This window comes from Muscardinus avellanarius (genome assembly GCF_963383645.1).
Source record: "Muscardinus avellanarius genome assembly, chromosome: 4".
Taxonomy (NCBI): domain Eukaryota; kingdom Metazoa; phylum Chordata; class Mammalia; order Rodentia; family Gliridae; genus Muscardinus; species Muscardinus avellanarius.
In genome coordinates, this window is record NC_137789.1 from 31,628,926 (window position 1) to 31,649,260 (window position 20,335).

Below are 20,335 nucleotides of genomic sequence, written 5' to 3' on the forward strand. Positions count from 1 at the left end.
GAAGAATGGGAAGTTTTGTGGAGTGGATAGAATGGACACATTTAATGGATTTTTATATCCGGGCTTGGTGGCATTTAAAAAATCTTCTCTCAATGTTACAATGCTTCAAGCAAATTTTATGTTTTTCTCATGTTCTTCAAGTGTGAAAGAATTAAGTCATTCCAACAAAACTTGGGACTTACTTTAGCAAGGATATCCTTGTCCCTGACCAAATGAGCTTAATCGGTGGAATCTGTTTACTACAGCAGTGGCCCAGAAACTGACCAAATCTGCTTCTATAACAGAGCTGAATTTCATAGCCTGAGTATTTTTATTTCACCTGTTGCAGGTAAGTTGGCGATTATTTGGAATTATAAAGACAGTGGAGCCCTCTGCTTCACAACAATATACATGTATTAGAGTTCACGTTGCTATTGTCCAAAAAGTGACAGTTGAAACATTTGAAACAATTGCTGCAAATAGGGTTGCCCAAGCTTTGACCACTTGTTAGCCCTTATGATTTTTGCCTCTTCTAATATCAGTATTAAATGACCTCATTAATATCATTTAAACCATGAATTTGATGAACTAGTCAGATCTTTCCAATCATAGTAAATTTATTATTAAGATTGGAAGTGTCTACTTGTATATTACATAAAACTGTCATACAAAAACCATCATTTGGTAGTACATGTTGGGTGACATGGAATTAGACTGAAATCTTTGGAGCAAATAGTTTAAGGTCAAGTAACATCCGAAATGAAATGATTTGACAGAAGACAGGTGATCTTTCAATTTAATGCTTTATTGTTCACCACGTACATATTGGAACAGGTACACAGTTTCCCACAACAGAGCACATAACACTGCACTTCATTAAAGAGGAATCTTCATCCCACAAGGACACAATGGTTAATTCCTGATAATGAAGTAAGCCAGCATACAACTTTCTAAAACTGGCAGAAGGAAGCCAAGACATTCAGAGGCACATCATAAGCAACATGCAATTCAACAATGTTGTCAAGGTAACATGAAGCTAATGCTATGTGTGTTTCAGTTTCATGTTTAATGTTGAAACTTAGGTTCACAAAAGGTTTAGGCTCCTGAGCCTCCTCTGATCTCTGTATTTGGCATAACTGAATAACTTCAGAGTTGTCAAGGACCTATGAACAATATATGCACATATGAATGCTTTTCAATATACAATGTCAATAGATTATATATATATATATATATATATATATATATATATATATTCTTTTCACTTGAAAAATTAGTACTGTGAAGATACTTTTAGGATTCAACACTTACAAGACAAATAGTTACTACCTTTTCTATAGATAATAAGTAAAATTCACATAGTTTAGAAAATAAACATAGTTTACTTATATACAGTTCTAATTCCTACTTTTCAATGTGGGCGAATGTTTTCTCATCAAATATATATACAGCTAGGCTCCTCCCTTCTTTTAATTTTCCTTTCAACTAGCTACCTTCTTTAGTCAGTTTTGGGTGCACTAAGCTTGTGTTGGATACATATCCCTAATACTCAGAGTCTCACCCTACAGTTTATTGTGTCTCCCTGTCTTCTTTCATCTTATTTTTCTCTCATGGATTGTCTTTCATTTAAATATCTAAATCTGATCTATCCTTGAAGAAGATCCTACTTTCTTTACAAAGTTTTCCTTAGATATTCCAGGTCCTCCAGCTTCCCCTTCCCTCTGAAGAATTTAGTTGTTTGTAGTCAGAAATTATCCAACTTGGCTTCCAATGATGTATTCTTCTTTTATTATATTATTCTTTGCTAATATATTGTCACCAAATTGTGATTTTGAAAACACAGTGTTTTAATCTTCTTTATTTATCATTATTAAATTAGGTGATGGGCATGAGATTGTTACTGAAATTGTCACACATGATATATAAAAGAGACACTCTGAGCATCATGCAAACAAGCAAAACAAGTTATTGTGAGGATAGCTCTATGGCCAAATTGGGAATCATCAAGATTGTAGAATATATCCCTTAGTTTGGGGTTCATTGATAATTTGTTCATTTAATAGGACTTAGGAATACATCCAAGTCTAGTTAATTTGTGAAATTCAAAAATAAAAAATTCACCCTTGAGGAGTTTTCTGTTTAGTTGCTTATTACAAATAAAATAGTAATTAAGAGCTTTGAAGTATCTATGTGAGGGCCCCAAACACAGTGGTTCTGAAGGTGAGCTCACAGGGTTGCTGGCATCAAAATCACTTAGTAAAGGAAAAAATTTTGTGGTAAGGCTGGAACAAGCACATTTTAAGATGAGCTGCCAGCTAATTCTTACATATATCAAATCAGGGGTGGTGTATTATTCCTGGCTAGTGAGTATATATATTTGGCTTCCCTACTGGGGCATCTTGTGCTATTTCAGGAACATATTGACTTCTTAATTCTTATTGACTTCTTAATTCAGACCTCTGGTTAAGTGGAGCCCTCTTCTAAAAGGACACATCTTTGTCATTATCAACCAAAGACATTCTTGAGAGAGAACAGCCACATACAGAAGACGTAAGTACATTATTCCCCAAAGAATGAAATAATTACTCATGGAATTATAGGAACTCCAGCTCACTGCATTGTTATTCCCATCCTTTTAACGTTTGAATTTTCAAAGTGCCTTCATTTATATTATTCCAGTTGAGAGTTTGTAGTATGGGCGTGACCCAAATGTTTTTCCATAAAGAGTTAGAGGCAGTCATCATGTCCATTTGATGTCTCCTGGCCGTCAAAACTAGCTTGTTCTCTGCGACATTCAGATGTGAAGGCTCTGGACAATGTATCATCTCTACTGTACTATTTCATTAAAATTTTAAATTTTTACAGATGTAATTTCCAAAGTACAAATTCATCAACTTATATTGGATTTACATGAATGTGCTTGGTGTAGAAAACTGTAAACAGACCTGACGATGTTGCATACAAACACTTATGATCACTCTTATCAAAAGAGATGATTTGAGTATTAAAAGCAGAATCCAACTTATTTAGTTAATGTCATCAGAGTCCATTTGATCCTGACCATCTCAGTGACAAAACTGTTTCCAGATGTGCAACTCTTGTGAATGAGGTTGTCTGCTGAGTGACTAGAGATTATACTATTAGGCCAAAAAATGTGATGAAAATATTACAGCTTGTATCTTACCTGTGTGATCAGTAATGTTATTAAAATAGTTGACATTTCTAATTATAATATACAAAATAGGATTAGAATATAAAATGATCTGTTATATTGTCATCTGATGCCATTTTAAAATAGACTATTAATAACTGTCTTTAAAACCAATTTTGACACTTATAATTCATATTCTAAATATCACCAGTTATCATATTAGTCTTATTTTTCTTACTGAATTGTGACTTTCAAAAGAATGGTAAGAACTTCTTCCTTTCCTCAGTAAGTTTCTGCAGCAGTTTTCACTCAGCACACACTAAGTATTATTTTGTTGGTTTCTGAATAAAACCTAAGAAATGCCAAACCTCTACCTTTTTCTGAGGAAAAAAGCCATATTAAGCAGTTCAGCTCTGCATATGAGTGTCCTACCATGTAAATGAGGACATAGTTAAATAGAAATTTTAAAAGCATAAAATTTTTCATAATTTAAAAGTGATTTTATGAAAATTAACATTTGTAGAACAACATATTCTTATCCATAAATGTATTTGAAAGAACATTTCTATTTTTCTTAAGATAGTTCATGTCCAGGTTTAGTATTAAATAAAATTAAGTGAATCTTCCTGCTCTGAGGAAATTGATGCTTGTGGAGGGGTGAGAGTTGATGCCGAAGAAAAGAGAAGAAAATATTTATCACTACAGGGCTCTATGAGTTCTCTATGTATATTAGTCTGAAAAAGTTTTTTCAGTCAAATTTTGGTTTTGATGGCTACTTACTGTAAACAGCTAAAAAAGTAGAAAATAGGTTGCTAAATATTTTAATTTTTGTGTCCTACTAGAGAAAGGGGTGATTCCAAACATTTGAAAATATTTTTCTTTGAACTTGGGACCAACTAGTTGCGTCTGAGTCCAGATTCATGTCTAGTTTCCTTAGGTCATATACACATATTCCAACTCTTTTGTGAGTTGCAGCTAAGAGGCAAAAATAATGTCGAACAAAATATTCATAAGACTTGTAGAATCATGGATTAATTATTAAAAATATTTACCTCCAAAAGTTATTTTTTCTTATTTACAGATACAGTGTACTCTAGAATGACATAACTTTTTCATTTTTTAAGAGTAGGCCCAAAATCTTTATCATTGCATACTGTCATCACAAAGTCTGAACATGAAACAATTCAAGTTTCCACTTAAGTCTTGGTTGTACTACACTAAGTTTGCTACAACTGTTTCCCCCTTGACTTTGCTAACTGTTTAGCTCAATCAGCTGTTTGTTTTGGTAGATTTTCATGATGGTGCATGGTTATGTGCATTTAATCTGTTTAAAATGATTGTGGAATTCTTGACTTTCTGTTTACCTTTGGCATTTAGAATATTTATCTTGTATACTAAACTTTTTAGAAATATACTCAAAATACTGATGAAGAAATATGAAAAAACTTATTCCCTCTTATTTGTTTTATTCATGATCTGTGCTCTTTATCCACTTACCTCAGGTGTAAGATCTATCCAAAGACACTAAGCAATTAATGAAATTGGAAGTAATAAAGTAACTCAAAGAATTTTATTAAGGGTCTTTTAATAACATTACTTCACTACACCAGTGATTTTTAATTTAGCTCTTTATTTTTAATTTGATGGTATATTAAATTTTGATTATGGAAATATTTTATAATTTAGTATAGTTCAATAAAGAATCCTTTAGAAAGTTATATTTCCTCAGTTAAATCCAAAGAGCTATTTCACATTACACAGTAACATTACATTTTCTAATGGCATTTGCTTTAGAGCTGAAACACTATGAATTGCATTCTTTTAAATTTCCCATGTGGTCTAAAACTAACAGATTACTACCAAATAACTTTTTAAAAGTGAAAACAGAAAATCGGAGCCTATATATTAAATATCCAAAGGCCAGAGGAGTATATTGTGTAGAAGTATATTGTGTTCTCTCTGTATCATGTAAAAGAAATCATATTTTTTTTCAATAGCTGATACTATTATTCTACAAAGTATGTATAAATTAGGCCATCAGGTCATAAGAATTTAATGAGTGTCAGCTTTAAGAAAGATAAACACGCTTTCTTCATGTTTTCCTCCTTAAGTAGCCACATTATTATAGGGAAATAGCAGGATGCCTGATTCCTAGTCTTGTCATCAGAGAAATCACCGCTGTCGTGATACTGCAGTGAAGATAGTGTTAAGTATCTACCAGCATACCTAAGACATAGTAGATGCTCAATGATATTAGTTCCTTTCCTAAAAAAAGGAGTTCTAATATATTTCAGTCCCTTCTGTTAAGCAATGCGTGTGTGTGTGTGTGTGTGTGTGTGTGTACTTGAACCTATACATGTGCTCAAGTGATTGTGGGGTTAAGTCACATTAGTGTTCTATCCTATATGATGCCAAGATTGATAGTTAACCCAGGATGAAAATTCAGTTAAAGTAAATTTTTTAGTGTCATGCAGAAGACCGTGAAGGTATTATCTATATAGTTTTGTTTTCTATATGGTGACAGGATAAAAATGTCCTCCAGGAGTAAATGAGGCCAAATTCCAGAAGCATGTGCTAGAATGAGGTTCTGGATGATTCTGGATGAACTCTCCATAAAGCAGTATTTTAAAACAGATGTCTCCAAGACAGAATGACACATTCTTCATTAAGAAGGTGGGAGGGGTAATTATCATTAGCAATTGGGTTTCAGGAAAAAACATCCATGAACTAGAGATATATAGACTAGAGGGGGAAAATGTAAGTCTATGGAATCCTTAAAAGGACAGGTACTTTTTTATTTAGTTATTAAAAATCAGTGATTACTGAATCATCGCCCTAGGTAATTTATACCCTTGAAGATGCTGATGGGCCAAATCACAGTAGGTATGTTTTCTGAAAGAGATTAAAGTAGGACCTGGCAAATGTCCCGGGAAGATTTACATTTACACCTGTCTAATAATCACTGGGACAGCAGGTCTAAGTCAAAATTATAAAGATGAGATACTGATCGTAGGATGGTATCCATATTAACTCTATGAAAAACAAAGGCAACTGTAAGTGTCAAGCAGGCAGGAAGGGAAAACAAAGGCAAACAAGATAAAATCCACAGACTGCAGTGCTCAGTGGGAGCTCTTCATCTTGAAGTGTAAAAACCAGATTTTGGCTAATTTACAATAAGAACTAAGCTTCTGAGAATTTTTCAGACTTTTAACTAGATTCAGTTAGAAGGATTCACTTGACATGGCTTGGTAGTTTGTGCACAAGAATGTTCAGAAAGGATATTTTTCCTTAAAAATTTCAGATAAAAAGGTTAAGCCTTATTTGAGAAATTTGGTCTTGTGTTGGTTATATATTTCAATATTAACTTTTATATTAGTATCTCCCCAGTTATTTATTTTGGATATTTCTCTTGTCCTATCCAGTATTTAGGAAGCTTGAAGAGTTGATAAGATTTGGATTCACCTCAAATTTAAATCAACATATCTCTCAGTTTATAATTTGGAATATTCTGAGGTTTATTTACATTAAAGCTGAATGACTGGTAAAATGTAAAAATCATCTCCAAATTGTAACATTATGACAATCTTTTATAATGTAGAGAATGTATTTGTCAGAAATATCATTTTTACTCAATAAATTTTTTATTTCTCTCTGTAGTTTCAGACATTTGTAAAATAGCATGCACTTTGTTAAAATGAAATACTAAATAAAAGCATTTAAAAACTGCATGCTGCAAATTACCTAGTTTATAAATAATCTGGGGGATTTCAATATAAAAAGTAAGTTAAATTGACATCTAGATTTTGCTGAATCTTCATAACTCCAGAAAAATAGAGTAATTTTCCAAATTAAATAAAATGGGCTAACTTTACAATTTCCCCATGTACCTATTCCACAGATTTGCCCCCTTTTATTGGGATACTTATTGTATAAGAAGAAACATAAGAATCATACTCCTTGGTTAAGGTATCTAGGGCCAGGACTTGTAAGAGCGATAGCATAAATTCTGCTCTGTCTTCATGTATGAGTATTGGCTGTTTCTTCTCTTTTACTGATAACTGCACAGATTCTCATTGGCTTTGTGGTCCATTTTCTTCAAATTCATCAATCAACTTTGGCTAGTGGTTACCTCAGAAGCCAAGCAGGTATCATCAAAAGACACTTTTGTGGCAGACAGGTAAGTGTCAGTGACAGTGATGTCATCGAGCTCTGTGCTGAAATGCTCAGACTCTTTGATGACGCTGTAGTTTAGGGCCACGCTGTAGTTAGTGGGTTTTTCCACTGGCTTCTGCTTGCAGTTGCAGAGCTTTCTGAAGGCCGCCCGGAATTTCTGGGACATAAGATTGTAAATCACTGGGTTGATGGCACTGTTGAGATAAACGCAAATTCTGCAAAAGAGCAAGAACCAATTTTCTTGGAAGGGGCTGGAGAGAAATGAGTTGACAACTACCAGAGTCCTGTAGGGCATCCATAAGAGGGCAAACAGAATCACAACCACCGCCAGCATTTTGGTGACCTATGGAGAGAAAGAAAAAAATTCAGTATGAACATGGATGAGAACAAAACATGTAACCCTCCTCTCCCTGCCCAAGTCTTAATTTCCCAAGATGTACTCTGAGACAAGGACTTAGGTGTAGGTCACTTATTTGTGAGGTGAACCTGGAAAACATGTGTGAAGGTATAGAAGAGGATGTGATTTAACAGGAAAGCCAAAATAGGGGCATCTATTGAGGTGCCTCTGCTATGGGCAATTGCAGCCCAAGTTATTCAAGTAATGCATTTTGGAATTATCTGAAAGAAGAGGGGCTGGGACATTTATCTACTGGCTACCTGCTTTCATTGGCTGAAGTGCAGCCATAGGGAGTTTAATCCATCTGGGCATTCTTGGGGGCTTTAGAGAGACACTTGAGGCAGAGAAGAGGAGGACTGTACAGGGAACAGTGTTGCCTGAAGTGGGATGTTGTCCACATTCAGGAACCATTCTATAAGCACTGAATGGAATTCGAGTTGGTGGGCTAAGAGGATGTTAACATGTTTACCCCCATATCTCCTTACCTTATTTGAGTCTGTAAGACATTATCTTTCCTGTACCTCATCTACACATTGGAGCCAATACTGATTTTCTAAATCACATCATGTAACAAAATAGAGTGAAAAAGATAAAGCAGAAATGTAGTGGTAACTGAATGTCTACTATGTGCTAGGTACCATAGTAGGTGTTTTATATTTGTTATAAGGCCTTATATTTCTTATAACAAATATAAAGCTTAAGACCTTCCCAAATAGTAATTGTGCCTATTATTTTTCACAAGCTAAAGAGGCTGATAAATTTGTTAGTGGATGTTGTAGTGTGTTAAAGCTGCAGTTGCAATCTAATTCAAAGCTTCTGTTCCTCTGGCTGCACAGCTTTCTTTCAGGATAAAGACACAGAAGTCAGAAAAAAATTCTGACATGTTACTTAAAGTGGACCCCCTTCATAAGTACAAGCAAGGCATAAGAGTTAGGAGGATAGGTAGGATGAGTTTAACACCTAAAGTTACCCATGGACACAATTATTAAAGGGCATACTCTAGCAGATTCTTCTCTTACCTAGTGAGATGCTGGGGATTGGGCTGGACTCCCAGTTAGATTATCTGGCTTTGACTCTACAAGTGTTTTTAATACCTTAGTCAAGTCACTAATCTGCATCTCCATTTTTACCTCTGAAAATGCACCTGATCATTTCTTTACTTCAGAGAGATTTTAAGGAACAAAATGAAATAATAAATGGAATGGGCTTTCAAGCTATAAAGTACTATGGGAATATTATCTTTCAATTTATGACAATAGAAAGAGGTAATATTTTAACTATGTGACAGGTATATTGAAAGAATAGTAGTGATTATCCTTGGGTGGGAGATAAAATAACTAATTGTTTTTCTTTAAAAACCAAATTTTATATCCAAGGGTACATGTTTCAGTTCTCTTTACTCTGTCACAGAGTTGGAAATATTTTGTCTTTCTCAGCTTCTAACTTTCTAAATTTTCTGAATTTGAAAAGCACCATAATGGAATGAACAAATTTTTATTCGCTCTTTCCTTTCAACATCTCAGATTTTGCAGCATATCCCCCACCAGCTGACTCTATCTCATATCTGGCATTGAGAGGAGCCATCTTGCCCTTAGATCCTACTTTTAAAAATATACTTTTATTGGTGCATTGTAGCCTCACATCATAATGTAGTTCAGAACGTTAGAGACATACATGCACACGGCTCTTGGTGAGTTCTCCACTCTGGCTCCCTCCTTTCTTTCCCCTTCCCCATACGTGGTATTGAGATTTAGATTGATGATTTTACATGGGTACACAATGTTAGTGGAAGTCTTTCCTTCATTAATTCCCTGCCCTCACTTTTCCCTAAACCCCCTCCATTGCTCCACTGGGGTTTCTCCTTTCTTATCTAAAGTTCTTCTTGCATCCTGATTATTCCCTAGCTTCCACATACGAGAGAAATCACATGACCCTTCACTTTCTGTGACTAGCTCATCTCACACAACTTAATACACTCCAGGTCCATCCATTTCCCTTCAATGACACAATTTTGTTCTTTTTTATTAATTAGTAGACTTCCATTGTGTGTATATCCAGATTTTTTAATCCATTCATCTGTTAATGGACCTAGGTTGGTTTGGCTATTGTGAATTATGCTGCTATAAACATAGATATGAATGTATTGCTATAAATATTCTGATTTTAATCCCTTTGGAAAGATCCCCACTTTGTAAAGTTCTTTAATGAAGAAAAAAAGCTTCCAGATCTAGACTCTGTCATTAGTATCTAACCTAAACTCAGTTCCCACCGTTATATGTGATCCTGATAATAGAAGTCATCTGGGCCCTCTGGGCTAGAATGTCTGCCTGGCTTCATTCCCCAGCACTCTGATCTTGGGCTCTGTCTTGTCCTTGACTACACTCCTTCTGCCCAGCTAGGAAGTTCCCATGAGCCCTATGTTGTTGGGGAATGCTATCCTCTTGTTGCTATTTTAACATAGTCTATAGTAATTGCAGGTTTTCTTCCTCAACTCTGCAAATATCATTTGCTACCTATGGGCACACATAGCCTTTGTCTTGTTTTGAGCCACCCTCACTCCTAGTATTTCCCTGCAGTGGCACAGGTGAGCTCTCCATCTACTCTCAAGTTGTGATACCTCTTCCACTTTGAGAGTCACTTTCTCAATTTCTTTCCACTCTCCAAGAATAAGCCCCAGGCTGTCCTGTTCCTGAGCTTTGCTTCTGACTCAATGCAGGTAGGATGCTAACATTTCACGTTACCCCAGTGCATAGAAAAGTTGTCCACAGAAGATGCAGTTTTCACATTGCTTCATATAATAATGCCAGGTAAGATGTTCCAGAGATTTCTGACTTCTAGAGATGGGGAGAATCCCCACAAACAGCTGGTGAACTGAAAACTGAATTTTCCTAAGAAGACTTTTTTTTTTTTTTTGGTAGGGCTGGGGTTCCTGGAAGCCCTTCAACCTCTGGGATACACTCCCAGACACCTATTTTCATATTTTTATTTGGAAACAGGGTCTCTTAAGCCAGGGAAGCTGACTTCAAATCTGCGTGATCCTCCTGTCTCCGCCTCCCAAGCGTGGGGATTACAAGCGTGTGCTACCATGCCTGGCTCTAAGGAGACTTTTAAGACTGTCAGTAAATATTTTATTTGGTCCTAGAAAATCAAAGACTCAATTCAGTGGTAAATATTCTGAGCTTTGGAGAGAGCTGTAGTAATGATCACTTCACCATCATTATGATCACCATCATCGTCATCATCCACAGCCCTGCCTTTATCCCCTGCCCAGTATCCTGTCTTAATTTAAAATTAGGATAGTACTGTCACATTGGAACTCTTTATGGTGACCCGGGTAATCTGATAAGTACTATACAAATAGTATCTTATTTACTGCTTACAATAACTCCATAGGTAAAATACTATTAGCTTTATTTTGTATATGAAGAAATTGGAGTTTGCATACCTACTATGTACCAATGTGTTATCTCTTGAAGGTTCAACTGTGATCTAAAGATATTTTGTCCATTATTTCTTCTCCTTTTTCCTTTCCTCCCCCCCCCTCCCTCCCATTCATCCTTCCTTCCTTCCTTTCCTTCTTTCTTTCTCTCTTTTTTCATTGTGTAGGGATGGAGCTTAGGGTCTTTCACATGCTAGGCAAGCTGTTTGCTATTGAGTTATATCTCCCAAATCACTAATGCCTTAATTTACTTTTTATCTGATGGACAGTTATAATACAATATGACAAATTCTGAGACAGAAGGAAGTTTTCATGTGATGAAAGCTTCTGATACAATCTGGTTTTGTAGTTGAGAGTGGTTAGCAAGGGCCTTTTGGCCCAAATGACATGTATGCCAAAATCTTTGTGTGTGTGTGTGTGTGTGTGTGTGTGTGTGTGTGTGTTAGTGTGTGTGTGTGTGGTACTGGGGTTGGAACCCAGGGACATTCTACCTCTGAGCTAAATCCACAGCCCTATTTTTATTATTTATTTATTTTGAAACAGGGTCTCACTAAATTTCAGAGTGCCTCACTAAGTAGCTGAGGTTGGCTGTGAACCTGTGATCCTCCTGTCTCAGCCTCCTAAATGCTGGGATTACAAGCATGTGCCACCACACCTGGCTAATGCCAAAATCTTAAGGTAAAGAGAGGCAGAAATAGTAAAGATGAGAAATAGTGTGCGTGACTAGCTGGAAACATGTTAGTAGGGAATATCATGGGGTCAAGAAGTATAATTGAGCATGCCAATTTCAGCTGCAGACCATGTGAAGAAGTTTTCTTTCCCTAGTAAGCTTGTGAAAACCATTATAAAAGGCATTATTTTTATATGAACAGGTGATATCACACAGCATGCAGTGCTTGGCCTCCACTCCTAGCACAGAAGGAGAGAGACTGATTCCAAATGAGCTATAGCTGCAGGGCAGAGTGCTGAGCGCTGAATATGCCAGCTCTGTGGAGTCATTTTAGTCAACATGGAAGCAAGCAGCTGTTTGTGTAGAGTACACTGATGACAAGCAAAGGAGACTGTGAAAACCAGTTAATTAAAATGTAGTACTTAGAGAGATTGCCAGTGGGGTTGAGGCACCAGAGTGGGGATGGGATCTAGGCTGAGTGGGCCTCTGTTCTTGGCCAACACAGGTTAGAAGTTACCTTCTTTGAGAAGATCATCTGCAAATCCTCTATCACACCTGATAGTATATCTTTTACTCTTTATTGCATTAACATATGGGGAATAAGTGGCAGTTCATTCTCATAAGAGAGTTTAGATTTAGTCCTTCTCCACTGTATTCTTTTGTTATCTTCCTAAAGATTCTAGATAAATATTCTATTGAGAATTTTCTTTTTCAAGCATGAGTCTAATAGATTTCTATCTGATTGTTAAAGTTAAGATTAAAGCCTTGGGCACAAGTTCTACTCTGTGTGATCCACAGGAAAGATGGACTAATTGGCTTCTTTCTTCCAGCCTCTGGAGGAATCTTGTATTACTAACTACTACCGTGATTACCAGTTCTATGATTCTTACTACAAGTCCTGAAATATTAACCAATGTTTGTGTATCTTATTTTTAGATTAGTGTTTATTTTTAGAATAGTGGTAATTTTATTAAAAAGTCACAGAGATAATGCAAAGAGTTTCTTTCTGTATGTCCACACCAACCCCATTTCCCCATTACTAGCCATTTTCCTTAGCATAACATGTTTGTCATGATTAACAAATCAATGTTAGTAATATTTATTTGGAGTTAGCTAACTCCATACTTTCTTAAGCTTTTGTGATTGTTCCTTACTAATGTCTGATTTTTTTGTTCCAAGGTCCAATCCAGGATGTCACATTATATTTAATTATCATTTCTACATAGGCTTTTCTAGTCTGGGGCAGTTTATCTATCTTTCCTTGTCTTTGATGGCCTTGATAGTTTTGAAGAATATATTAGGCATTTTAAAGACTGTCTCAACTTGAATTGGGGTGATAGTTTTCTCTTGGTTGAATTATGGTTGTTGAATTGGGAGAGAAAGTATACAGAAGTTTAGAGTCATTCTCAAGACCACATGACAAGAATGTATGCTATCAATTTGCCTTATGGCTGGTTGTATTATTTAATGAGATATAACTTACTTATACTTAAACTTACCCATTTAGAATGCACTGTTTAAGAGGTTTTAATGTATATTCGGAGTTATGCAACCATCATCACTATCCAATTTTAAAGGATTGCCATTACTTTTAAAGGAATCACAATTATCCTTCAGTAGTTACTTTCACCCACCTTTCCTACTAAGTAATATTAAATTGTTATATCTGTATATACTTTTGTATTCTGAACAAATGCTAATAATGCAATCATATTTTTTGTATTTACCTAATTTCTTTCACTGAGCATAAAGGTTAAGCACCTTATCACATGTATTGGCACTTCATTTATTTTTATAGAGGATTAATCTTTCATGGTATGTGTGTATCACATTTTGGTTACACATTTATTTTCACTTTTTGCTGATAATGAATAATACCGCTGTGAGTATTTGTGTGCAAATTTTATGTGAGTGGATGCATCTCTCTCACTCTTTTTAAAATTTTATTTTGTAGTAGTGGAGTTGCTGGTTTATATATTATCTTTTAAGTTATAAGCATTTTAAATACTTTGAAGCAATTCTGAGAAATAATTATCACTATAATGCCTCATAAAAAGGAACTGATTTTATAGAGATGTGATGACTAAGAAAGATAAAAAGTAAAGACAAAACTAAAACAGCTGGCATCTATTCTTATTGCTCTTGAAAAGTGAAGAATGACTATAAGACAAAAAAAATAACACGAGTAAGAGGAACTGGGATTTTTAAAAAATGAAAATAGTATCTATTTGTATTAATAAAAACTTTCATTTATTAGGCAAGTCTTTTTTGGAGTGTGTTCAAGAGAGAATAGGAGGAGGGAGAGAGTCATAAACATCTTTGGAGAGTTTTGTTGGAGAGGGAAGTAGAGAAATAGAAGGCTTGCAAAGAGGCGTGAAGAGTTACTGTTTCTAGAAGATAAAAGTACAGCATCTTTGTTTTCTCAGGGAATAGTTCCATAGAGGAAAACATGTAAGCCCCATGAGAGAAAAGAGGAAGACAATTGGAGGACTGAGTTCTAGAATAGGTAATAGCATCAGGGCACACATAGTAGAGTTGGCATCTCCTCAAATGTAGACATATAATTATTTTTTTAGTATCTGCCCTCTCTCTTTGAGCTACGTTGAAGAGATGAAGATAACATATGAGAAAATGCCACTTTTCTCATGACCCCCTTGAATCCTTAATGGAGTTCTGACAGCACTGAATTATTGAATTCTTTCAGAATTAAAAAGGAAGTACTTCCACATCATTAAACTATTTTATCCTCATATCCCACTGAGATCTGTGGGAACAAACATTTTATTCCTCCTTCATTGGTGAAGAAATTAAAACAGCTCAGAGAAGCAAAGGAATAGGCCATAAAGCTCATATATAAGTGGCAAAGTGGCCAGGTGTGATAGCTCACATCTGAATCCCAGTACTTGGAAGCTGAGACAGGGAGATTGTAGGTTCCAGGTCAGCCTCAGGAGCAAAACAAGACTCAGAAAACTAGAAAGACCCTGTTTCAAAACAAACGAACAACAACAACAACAACAACAACAACAACAAATAAAAATGGATGGGTATGTAGCTCAGAGATAGAATGTTCCTAGGTTAAATCTCCAGTACCTAAAAAATAAAAATAAAAAATTAATATGTGGCAAAGCTAGTTATTGAACCAATGTCTTTTGACTCTAGGTCTCATTTTGTTTCCAAATAACTATAGATATCAAGACTTCCACTTGCTGTAAATTATTTATGTATTGTTTTAAAGGGATAATATTGTTTCCAGTAATTATTGTTAAGCTTGGAATCCCTTGTGGGATTTTTTTTTGCCCCAAATTGGCATGCTACATTTAGCAAGTACTGATTAGGGAGAAGAAAGTTGTCATAACAACGCAGCTAGGAGTTTTTCACACTAATCTAGTTCCTAAGAAAATAAGCAAACAAAAAATATTGAAAATGCGAAAATAACCCAATAACTAGTTTTGCCACTTCTATTGTTTGGGCCCTAGTCCAATTAATAGGAAGTCATTTATTAAGTTCTAGTTGCATGGGATCTGGGGACATTTTAATTAATTGCCAAAGATCTGCTTATTAGTCTTCCCAGGAAGTCATAAGGCTTTGATTTATACCTCAGTTTCCTAGGAGATTTAGTTGGAATTCTTAGGATGATTCATAAAAATATCTGAATTTTGATTCTGTAAATGATTCAGAAAAAGTTCTTTGCATGGCAATGGGACTTGTTATTATCTGGAAACCCTCCCTTTGGGGATAAAGGCTGTGGCACAGTCCTTCTGTGTGTCAATGAGTGAGAAAGCACAGTAGGCAGAAAGCGTTGGAGTTGGCCTTCAGCATTCTGGTTTCAGTCCACTTCTGCCTCCAAGGATACTGGGCAGGACATACGACTTATGTCTGAACCTCACCTGAATTCCAGGGTGATCGCATGTACTACAAAAGCTTTGTTAGTGCTAGAAAGGCAGACAAATAACAGTAGTGGTAACTACATTGTTAAACTTGCATTTGAAGGTTATTTACCTCTTCTATAATGAGTGCCTTTAAAGACCATCATAACAGATCATTTTAATTCACGAATAGGCTTTTTCTTATCATCTTTTGATTCCACATTGTATAATACAATATTTGGCTTTACAACCAAAGTAAATGGACATCAAACTTTCATGGTATTTCTGATTCCCAGAAGGTTGGGAGGAGTCCTCAGTATGTAAACCTGCCACACAATAAATGATTAGTGCACAGTTCATCATTGTTGAGTAAATATTTTTTTGTCAAATGTTAAATGTAATTAGAGTTATCTGTGGACTTTGACTTCTTTAAATTAGCAAAGTGTTATAGTTCTTGCATTTACTCTGGCTGGAATACTCTCATTTTCAAAAATGTTCTCCTTCTGGAAACATTGCTTGGTTAATGAATAAAAAAGAACTAGCCTTTAATATTCTAATGCCATCCTTTAAAGGGTAACAGTATGTTCTGTGTTTGGATTCTGTCCATGTTCTTCTGCTTTGTGCATATTAACAAAGTGTTCTGGAACTGGGAATATCTTGCTCTTAGCCCTCAGCAAAGTGATCAATAACTTTTGCATTTTGTTTTATTAATTGCTCTAGTTGAAGGATAAACTTGGCTTGATAGATAAATAAATCTCAATTTGGCTGAGCTTTCACACAGCTTTGTGGCTCTGGGAATTTCCTCTTGCAGACTTCTCTGCTTTGTTTTGACTTATGTCTGGACATTCAGTTTTTAAAAGACAGTTATCAATGTGGGACACTTCGAAACATGGAGTGAGATCATTGGTGGGGTTTAGAAGTTGGATGATGGGGCTAAAAGGGGCTTGGAATCAGTTCAAAGTCAGTTAAAGTATAATAAATGTGAATCAGAGATGAGTGGTGATTCACAGTACGGAGGTCATAGACTGACAAACTCTTTCTTATGCATAACTTACAGATTTCTTGACACTCAGTCACCCAGGAATGTTAATGTGTGGGTTCTCCACTCCACCTGTCATTAGTCAGTCTAAATGTTCTGTTCAGAAAACCCATTCTGGCAAGAATGACAAAGTATTTTCTGGGCTCTACTCTGATTAAAAACTCCATGAAAGTATAAGCAGAGATTCACCATAGAGAGATGTTGGTCATATTTGGTAATGTTTGAGGAAGATGTGAGGCTTACGAAAAGAAATAGTGATACAGGATTTGAATGTATGTTACTGTCAACATGACCCACATTATGATGTGAGACTATAAACCTCACATCAATAAAAGCATATAAAATATGCTATGGTTACAAAGATTATGTATCCAGTAGAATGAAATAAAACCTTTTTATTTTCTCCATAATTCCGGGGGTGCTGAAGAAGAAAGGCAGAGCTGTTTCTTGGGAGGGACATTTGAGGGGATGAAATTGGACTCTATATACAAAGGGTATGCCCATACTGGTGGAGTCACAAGTTGGCACTGCCATTGGGAGGCTCCCAGAGCACCACTGGGAGCTGGAGTTACAGGATAAGATATTGCTATGCAGCGTACAATGTGGCCTATTCTCTGTGATACCCTCATTCTCCAGGAAAATACCTAAGCATGCCTAGCAAGTGTGAAGGTGCTTCTTTGGGAAATGAACATAGCTCTGCACTCAAGTCTGATAGGATGAAACCTGGAAGCCCTGTACATCTAGGAACATGGTTAGAAGAGGGGAAAACACATAAAGCATGGGAAGAAATGATGGGACTGTCCCAGTTAGTGGACCAACTAACAGTTAGTGCTTCTGTGCCAACTTTCACCAAAGTTTCCTAGTGTTAAAGAGAGTCCCCAAGCCTTGTTTGCCGAGAATCTCTGAAAGTGTGTGTTAAATGGGAATGTGCAATATTTTCTTCACATGTTTCTATCTGGAATGGAAGAAACCAGATGGAAGTTGAAGGTATTTTAACTTGGCAATAGGAATTAGAAGATGAAAAAGAGGAAGAGAATTAAGACACATAAACTATCTATTATCTACCAGGCAAAGTGCTTGGTCATTTCTTCACTGCATTCCTCTTTTATCTGCATTTTATAGGGAATAAGACTGATGTCTGAAAACTGGGCTTAAGGGAAAAAACAGTGTTACAGAATTCGCATGTATGTTACTGTCAATATGGCTCACAGTATGATGTAAGGCTATAGTATAAGGATATGTATAGTTAATTCCAAAGTTTTCAGTTTCTTTTATTAAATACCTTGACTTTAGGGAGGAAATATTTTCCCTGATGTTTTCAAAGCCATAAAGCAAAACTTGGGCTTAAAGGCTGGTCTTGGTGGCGGCTGTATGGAAATACAGGAATAGTGAAAACTAACTCTAATTTCTCCACAAGGGTTTATTCCTATAGCACCTCACAAAGACATTCCTACTCACACTGTGACACTATGTCGTGATGAAACATATTTTTAAAAAATTTTTGATTTCAGAGTCCTTCTAAGAGTGTGAAACAGCTGTGGGCTTTGTAATATTTGCAGCTAGCTTTGAGGATTTGATGCACAGCTTTCCATAATGCTAGCTACTATTGTGATGTGGAGGTTTCAGTATTGATTACAGTCTGATAATTCTGCATGATAAAAGTTTGGCTTCTCTCTTTTTGCTTGGATGTTTTCTTGTTCACAGGAGGTGAATATTTGGAAACATACTGAGAAAGAAAATTTAGCTGGCAGAATTAGCATTCAAATTACAATAACATCTGAATTTAGAAAATAAAATATCATACTGGATTTTTTTTTACGAGCCATGCTGACATAATGCTACAGTTCATCTGCTGTGAGTTGGTTTTGCTATTTATCTTTTCTAAGTGTTGTCTTGCAGGTATATTATTGGCAAACAGCCAAGCAGCATGTGGAAAAGCTTGCCCAGATACATCTTGCTTTAGTTTTTGTTTGCTCTCTGGGGCATGGCTACTACTGCTTCTGGTTATTTTCCTGTTTGGAACCAGACATTAGAAATTTTAAAAGTAGTATCTTGCCTGGCTCTGAGCTGTAGCAATTCTCTGAAAGTATTGATCCTTTCTGAGGTTGATATTTCCCGACTCCATCCTTCCCTGGTGTTTTTCTGGATAGAGGGTCTGGTAAGAGTGGCATTGTAGACTGAGGTAGAAACAAATACCTGGCTACTCAAACAGTGTGGATGGGCTAGGAAATCAAAGAGGAAATATTGAAATGTAAAATGTGAATGGTGGAGAGGAAGAGAGGTAATGGTAATTTCTAAATAAAAGCAAAACAGGGTGCCAAATGCTCTGTGGGCATTCATCTGTCTGGCTTCTAAAACTCTTGGACAAAGTCCCTCATCAAAGCCTTGGCTGCCGGTACCTGGGAAGAATCTCACTCCTTCTGCACCTGTGTATCTCCCAGGGGAGACAGCTTGCACCATGCCGGGCTCTGTCTGGAGTCACAGAGCTAATTTTCTAATTTTCCTGAGAGAACTCAAAAGAGACAGTCCAAATGTGGTGAAGGGAGGTATGTTTTTTGCTTTTAGTGAATCATAAAGACATTTTAGTCTTCTAAGCCTCAGTATATTCATTAGTGAAATACAGGCAGATATGAAATAAATGAGGTAACTTATGCACGGCAACAGCAAAGAGTATGGACTTCAATAAATGATAGCTAATTTTACATAATTTAGGGTGGTGAGATTTACCACCACCAGGGAAATGTGGATGATTTAAACAAACCACATATACTTCTGATAATAATAATAGTTTATATAACACTTATGTGTCTTAACTATAGCACCAGGGACTTTATTGAATTATTTAATCTTAGTAATCTTACTATTTATGATATAGGAACTTTCTTCATGTTGATAAATAAAAAAGAGATCTACAGAAGTCAATATTTCTAGAGAGGGTAGGGGGTACTAATTCTTCAAGCTACTTTCTCTCATACCTTCCTGCTTAATTCCATCTATGCCAGTTTTCACAATCTGAATGGATTCTGTCCCTTCACTTGATTATCTGTCTCCTTTTCCTCCCTCCCTAGAAAGATGGCTTCTAGGGTATCCTTGCACTACTCTACCTGGAAGGTGCAATAGTAGCAATATGAGTGTCTGCCATGTAATAGAGGCAATAAATACCCAGGAAATAAATGAATAAATGATGAAAAAGGGACAATGTGTTTATAAACACCATATCGTTCCATGGGTTTGTTTTATAATTTCATCCATAATTACAAATGTCATTATTGCCCCAAATGGTGGTACACAACTGTAATTCCAGTACTTGGGAAGCTGAGACAGTGGGTCACAAGTTCAAGGTCAGTCTCAGCAGCTTAGAAAGACCCTCAGCAGCCTAGTAAGGCTTTGTTTCAAAATAAAAATTAAGTAGGGTTCAGGATGTAGTTTGGCTCAAAGGTAGAATGCCCCCGGGTTCAATTTCCAGTACTAAAATCAAACGAGCAAACAAACAAAATCCCCTAAAAAATCAAAATGAACAAATAAAAAACCAAATGTCATTATTATTTGTGTCTTCTGTCTTTTCTGTTATGTAAAATATTGATGCCAGGAATAATGTATATTGCACATTTTTATCTTTGG

General features: G+C 36.0%; 1 protein-coding gene across 1 annotated transcript in view; it reads right to left on the reverse strand.

Annotated features, from left to right (window-relative positions):
- Positions 1-7,238: 7,238 nt before the first annotated feature.
- TRHR (thyrotropin releasing hormone receptor) overlaps positions 7,239-20,335 on the reverse strand; it is a gene marked incomplete at its 3' end in the record, with an annotated part of 35,044 nt that continues 21,947 nt past the window's right edge. Inside the window, exon 2 of the mRNA XM_080695146.1 lies at positions 7,239-7,646. Coding sequence (XP_080551272.1) covers positions 7,239-7,646 — 408 coding nt within the window. The remainder of the gene's footprint in view (positions 7,647-20,335) is intronic.